This window comes from Mandrillus leucophaeus, unplaced genomic scaffold (genome assembly GCF_000951045.1).
Source record: "Mandrillus leucophaeus isolate KB7577 unplaced genomic scaffold, Mleu.le_1.0 Scaffold957, whole genome shotgun sequence".
NCBI lineage: Eukaryota > Metazoa > Chordata > Mammalia > Primates > Cercopithecidae > Mandrillus > Mandrillus leucophaeus.
Window position 1 is genome coordinate 322,570 of NW_012110441.1, and position 7,010 is coordinate 329,579.

Below are 7,010 nucleotides of genomic sequence, written 5' to 3' on the forward strand. Positions count from 1 at the left end.
ACATTGTGAGAGGAGAGCAAGTCAGAGGGGGGAGGCACCTCGCATTTTGAGAGGAGAGCAAGTCAGAGGGGGGAGGTGCCTCACATTGTGAGAGGGGGAGCAAGTCAGAGAGGGGAGGTGCCTCACATTGCAAGGGGGGAGCAAGTCAGAGGGGGGAGGCACCTTGCACCTCACACTTTTTTAAAAAAGAAATTGAGATGGAGTGTCACTCTGTTGCCCAGGCTGGAATGCAGTGGCATGATCTCAGCTCACTGCAACCTCTGTCTCCCAGGTTCCAGCAATTCTCCTGCCTCAGTCCCCCAAGTAGCTGGGATAACAGGTGCACACCACCACACCCAGCTAATTATTTTTGTGTTTTTAGTCAAGACAGGGTTTTGCCATGTTGGCCAGGCTGGTCTTGAACTCCTGACCTCAAATGATCCACTCGTCTCAGTTGCCCAAAGTGCTGGGATTACAGGTGTGAGCCACTGCACCCGGCCACCACACACTTTTAAACTACCAGATCTACCAGAGTGAGAACTCACTCGTCACCAACGGGATGACCCATGCCATTCATGAGGCACCCACTCCTGTAATCCAAACACCTCCTCCAGCCCCCACCTCCAGCACTGACAATTCCATTTCAACATGAGATTTGCAGGGACAAACATCCAAACCATATCGCGTGGGCTCAGGAGGCAGCAGCCCTGGAAGATGCCAAGTGCCTGGGAGGTCAGAGAAAGATGCTGGAGTTCACGGGTGCCACGTGCAGGCGCAGCTCCTGCCAGGTGGCTGAAGACGCGGCTCCAGGTGGTGGCAGTGCCTCGGCCCCACCCCTCCTTCCTGGGGAGAGGGTCACGGCTCAGTGCCTGAGGGGCTGGGGGCTTTTCTGAGAGGGGTGCATGCCCGCCTGTCAGGCACTTTCGGAAAAAGCTGGAAACCAAGATTTCCCTGAGAAGTCCTGGGCTTTCCGGTGTTGGAAACTGCAGGAAACAGCTGGCCTCTACCTCCCCGCAGGGTCCAGGAGAGAATTTGTTCTGGACAAACCCCTGTAGGCCACGTGCTTGGGGCACCTCTGACCTCGCCCAGTGCCATACCCCCAGCTGAGGCCCGGCCCCTGCTAGGGAGTGGTTCAGGGATGTGGGGCCTGGCACTGGTCCGCAGGCCTGTGGGAGCCCTCTGGGCCCCTGGCAGAGTGGGGCAGCAGGTGGCCGAGGACTGCAAGGGCTGAGCTGTCCTGACCCAGTCCTGCGATAGCAGAGCCTCCCACCCTGCCTCGGGGCTCCTGGACATCTCCTGCAGCCATGCCACTCATAGCTGGGCTCTATGCATGCTGTCAGTGCAGCCCCAGCAGCCCAAAGCGGTTCACAAGCTCCCAGACCGACTGTACCTGCTCCAGGGCAACTCCTATGAGGGCACTGAAACTTCCCATCGTTACAGGGCTCCGGCCCACAGCCATGGTGATGCCCCTTCCCACACCAGCTCCTGCAACTGGAAGGCCGCGGGCCACTCCCTCTGAGGTCGCTCCTTTCCAGACACAAGGGCAGGAGTCAAGGGCAGTGGCAGCATCCCCCAGAGATGTCGATGGATGGTGTTTCAACCTAAACCGGACAGCCGCAGTCTCTCCCTGGCCACACAGCGGGACAGAGACCAGGACACAGCGGCCCACCCGCTGCCCTCACACTCCCTTCCTCCACAGTGTGAACTAAACTGCACACATGGCCTGTCACTCAGACAAGGCTGGAAGGTGTGGCCCCACCCCCTCCTAAGACGTTACGATGCAGGGACCCCAAGCCCACCCTCAACTGTGCTCACCTGAAACGGCCCAGCAAGGGCTACGCGTGCCTTCCCGTCTCACATTTGGGAAGGTTAGTGGGTAAAATGCGATATTGACAGTTCTCAAATATTGATGTTGATCTTAACTGCTAGAGATACCGTGAGGGAAAAGAGCGCTTTTGTTCAACATTTATGAATGGATAAAGGAGGAACTGAAACCAACAAAGGGGCGGCTGGCCCTGGACCAGGTTTAGGAGCTGTGGGCAGGGTGGGCCGGCACCTCCTTTCCTCTCGAGAAGGATGTGAGCAGCCGGTGGCTCGTACCCCCTGCCTCCTCAGCCTCGTTCACGCCTCTGCACTACCCGCTGGGCTCCTGCCACCCAGGGGTGTGGGGAGAGGCCTTGGCGTGGGATAGAGGTCCACGTGTGGGTGTGTGACGGGTACTGGTGGATGGAGGTCCACGTGTGGGTGTGCAACTGGGTGTGAGACTGTGTGTGGGTGTGTGAGCGTGTACACGAGTGTGCATGTGCTCGTACACCTGTGTATGTACGCAGTGTGAGCAGGTGTGTGAACTGACTGTGCTGTGGCTGTGAGCGTGTACACACGTGAACTGAGCGTGACAGTGCGAAGGTGTGTGCCACGAGTTCCACTGGCCACATGAGCACAGGCGAGGCCGCTCTACTAGCCTGTGGATATCCAGCCTGGCCACGCTGGACGCCCGTGTCTACTTCCCAACACAGAGTGGAGAGAGGACAATGCAGGACGCATCTCCGAGCTTGGCTCAGGCGCCCAGCGGCAGCTGGGGTTGGGTGCAGCCGCTCTACATAGCCCTGGCTTGGATGCTGTGAGCTGGGTGGGCCTGGGGTGAGTGCCCGTCCCTGGGGTGGGAGGAGACCCCCATTTCCCTCTCAAGTCCCCTCACTGCACATTGAAGCCTCCTCCCACCCCCACTCCATTTAAAGGTCAGAGGCGGCCCCTCAGGCTGCACCTTCAGCCCTCCTCTCTGACCACGTGGGTCTCCCTGTTTCCTTCCGCTGGCCTAGTCTCTCTGTAGGGCCCACTGAGCCTGCAGTCTGGGACCCACAGGCTTGAAGATTGAGGCTTAGGACCTGGGAGCCTCCCTGGAATGTTCTAGAAAGCTATGGAGGGGCACCTGTCGGGGAGACAGCACATGGAGAGCCTCTCCCGCCTGGGTCCTGCCACAGCAGCCTGGGCCTGTGGGCCTAAAGAGCTGCTCCAGACTCTAACTGGGTCTGAGGGCTGGTGCCCTGTGAGGAACCCAGGTTAGAACCTGGGGACAGAGGCCTCCATTAGTCCTTGGGAGCGGCAGGTAGCCCATGGGGTCATTGTGATCATGGTGTGTCATGGGAGCGTGTGCTGGGATGGGGAGGGGTCGTGGTGATCATGGCACAACGCACTTTCCTCTGGTCTAGGTTTAGGGATGCCAGCGAGACCCGCTGAAGCGTTGGGGCCCCACCCGAGGTGAGGCGTGCCCAGGTCTGGGGACTCCTGTCTTGGGGCCCCTCCCAGGAGAACCAGCCCCCTCCTCTGGCAGGAAGCCCCAAAGCCGTGGAGGAGCCCTGGGCCCACAGACAGCATCCCTGCTGTGGGGACCTCAGGCCTGTGCAGGTGCCGCTGCCACGGGGCTGATGGGGCCCAGCCCAGCTACCTCAGCCCCTGTTTCCGCTTTCCAGGCTTCTCCGCGGCTCTCTGCTTTTGCGGCCCCACTCCAGGCCAGAAGGCTCCCGTACCTCCATGGATCTTCACGATGTGGACAACCAAGGTAAGCACCATGAGGAAGTGGAGACAGACACAACGTTCAGCCGCAGAAGACAGGATAATAAAGTTGGGTTTGGTTTATGATCTAACGTGACCATTAAAAGTGTTTAATAAACAACGTTGAAGACTACATAGTGGCAGATACATACGGCAATGCTTAGCATAACCTCATGACTGTCAATACGCACAGGCTTGAGAAACACTTGCAGGATACATGTGGGCATGTTAGCGTGGGTTAACTCAGTAGGGCGGCATATCAAATCTTGGTGCCCTTCTGTAGTGTCTATGTTTTCTTTTCTTTTTTTTTTTTGAGACGGAGTCTCGCTCTGTTGCCCAGGCTGAAGTGCAGTGGCCCAATCTCGGCTCACTGCAAGCTCCACCTCCCGGGTTCACGCCATTCTCCTGCCTCAGCCTCCCGAATAGCTGGGACTACAGGTGCCCGCCACCACGGCCTGCTAATTTTTTGTATTTTTAGTAGAGACGGGGTTTCACCGTGTTAGCCAGGATGGTCTCCATCTCTTGACCTCATGATCCGCCCGCCTCAGCCTCCCAAAGTGCTAGGATTACAGGCGTGAGCCACAATGCCCGGCCTGTAGTGTCTATATTTTCTACAGTGAAGCTGGGATACTTGCATTGTTTTCAAAGTTCCCATCGGCACTTCCATCACATCCCTGTGTGGTTCTGTCCTGGACCGGCTGCCCACTGAGGTCCCACTCACCCCTGCCCTGCCCTGTCTGGCCAGCCAGGTACCTGCCCAGGAGGAAGAGGCTCAGTGTTTGGGGCCTGTAATATGCCCTGAAAATCCACTGCTGTTGAGTGAGGGCCCATGAGGCCTTTAGTTTGCTGCTGTGTACTTCTGAAGAGCTGGGATGCTCTCCACTATTCTCTGTCTCCTGGCTGGACAGAGTTCCACTCAGTGCACACCAGGAGCAGTGATGGGGCTGGGGGTGTGAGGGCTCAGCTGTGCCCTGAACTCCTTCACAGTCTTGCAGGAGGGGTCATGGAGCCATATCTGGGTTTGCAATTTTTGGAAAGTTACGTGACAATCTGCACTCAGGAATGCTGAGTGCTCAGCAGGCCCCATGAACGGTGATTAAATATGACGCTGTGTGTCCCACAACCTAAGGGCTGTGGCAGAGACCAGGAGGGCCATCAGCTCCCACAGCTCTCGAGTCCAACTCAGGGCTCCTCCTTGCTGACCTCCCTGGATTGTCGGTGGAGACAGCCATCCTCCCACAGAGCACCTGCCTGAGATGGGCCAGGCTGCCGTGCCTTGGCTCTTGCTGCACATGCTGAGGTCAGCACAGAGGCACCCTCGGACACCAGCATGCCCTCGGGTTTGCAGCTTGTCAAATATCTGATGAGGCAATCTGGCCAAATGTGCTCTAACACCACTGGACCAAGAGAACGTCCTGGGCTGACCAGATGCAGCCTTGCATCCTCCGTCTGCCACCATCCACTGTGTACACCCCCTGCACACACCTCTGTACACACTCCCCCTGCACATAACCTCTACACACAGCCTGTGTACACTCCTGCACATATCCCCTGCATGCACCTCTTGCACACGCCTCTTGCACAATCCTGTGTATACCCCCTGCACACACCTCTGCACACACACTCCCTGCACATAGCCTCTGCACACAACCTGTGTACACTCCCTGCACATATCCCCTGCACACACCTCCTGCACACACCTCTGCAGACACCTCCTACACACACCCTGTGTATACTCCCTGCACACACCTCCGTACACACCTTCACACACCGTGTATACCCCCTGCACACACCTATGCACACATCTCCTGCACACACCGTGTGTATACCCCTGCACACCCTCTGCACAAACCTCCTGCACACACTGTTGCACACACCCCCGCACACAGTCCCTGCACACACCCTGCACAGACCCTGTGTGCATCCTCTGTACACACACCTTGTGTATACTCTCTGCACACACCCCCTACATGTACACCCTCTGCACACTCCTCCTGCATACACCCCATGTACACCTTCTGCACACACTCCCTGCACACATTCTGAGTACACCTACTGCACACCCCATGTACAACCTCTGTACACACCCGCTACGCACTCCCCTACACCATCCACACACACTCCCTGCAAACATTCTGAGTACACCTACTGCACACCCTGTGTACAACCTCTGCACACACCCGCTACACACTCCCCTACACCATCCACACATACTACCTGCACACAACCCCTACACACTCCCCTACACACTTTCCTGCACCATCCACACACACTCCCTGCACACACCCCCTACACACTCCCCTACACCATCCACACACTCCCTGCACACATTCTGAGTACACTTACTGCACACCCCGTGTACAACCTCTGCACACACCCCCTACACACTCCCCTACACCATCCACACACACTCCCTGCACACACCCCCTACACACTCCCCTACACCATCTGCACACACTCCCTGCACACACCCCCTACACACTCCCCTACACCATCTGCACACAACCCAGTGTACAGCCCCTGCACATACCTTCTATACACACTCTGTGCACACACACCCGTGTACACCCTCTACACATATCCCTACACACTCCCTGTGTACACCCTCTGTGTATACCCTCATCTACTACCACCATACGTACCCCCACTACCCTGCCTTGTGTATCACTCCCCAGGCTGTGAAATACCAGGGACGTTGCCAACGAGCTGGTCTAATCTGAGGTGAGGGTTTCTGGGTGCCCCCTAGACACCAGGAGAAAGGCGGGGAGGGGACACCCCTAGGGCTTTGGACTCACTCCACGAGGCGCTGGGTCACAGTGGTACAGTGACACAGTAGATGTCCTGAGCGGGATTAAAGTCTTCCCAATGAACAGGCTGAACTCTGTCTTCCTTGAAAGCTCTGTAGAAGGACCTCACAGGGATAAACCCAGGGAGACCCTCCAGGGCGCGGTCAGCCGTGAGCCACAGCGCTGGGCCGGTGACATCTCTGGAGGTTCTGGGGTGGAGAAAGACCGGCTGTGGGGAGTGACTGGCTGGGGAGCAGCTCAGCTCCCGCCCACCTCTGCGAGGCCCGGGGCTGGACGGGAGGTGCAGCAGACAAGGCCCCGGGCGGGTACTGAGGGGTCTGGAGGGGTCCCTGCGTGGGGGTCGGGTGGCGGGGAGTCTAGGAGAGTCGGGGATCCCCGGGGCGCGGGGTTCAGGGTGGGAGCGGAGTGTGGATGGGGAAGGGTCCCCACGCGCACCAGCAGCCGCGATTCCACCGCGCCTACTCGGGCTTTCCCCGGGAGGACACGGCGTGTGTCAAGGACCCGGGCCTAGAAGGCGGCCGCGCCCAGTGAAGCCTAGACGGGGCGCTATCTGGGGCGGGGGCCGGGGTGGCGGAGCCTAGTGCCTGGGAGAACCGCCATGCAGGAGACCCCCCCGGCCAGGCTCTTGGTTCCGCCCACGCAGGTCCCGCCCCCTATCCCGGCCCCTCTCCC

At 58.5% G+C, this 7,010-nt stretch overlaps 1 protein-coding gene across 1 annotated transcript in view; it reads left to right on the forward strand.

The window, feature by feature from the left end:
- The first annotated feature begins 1,309 nt into the window (after positions 1–1,309).
- CEP72 (centrosomal protein 72kDa) overlaps positions 1,310–7,010 on the forward strand; it is a 60,001-nt gene continuing 54,300 nt past the window's right edge. The window contains 3 exon segments of the mRNA XM_011970589.1: positions 1,310–1,439; positions 2,496–2,619; positions 3,450–3,538. Coding sequence (XP_011825979.1) covers positions 1,310–1,439; positions 2,496–2,619; positions 3,450–3,538 — 343 coding nt within the window.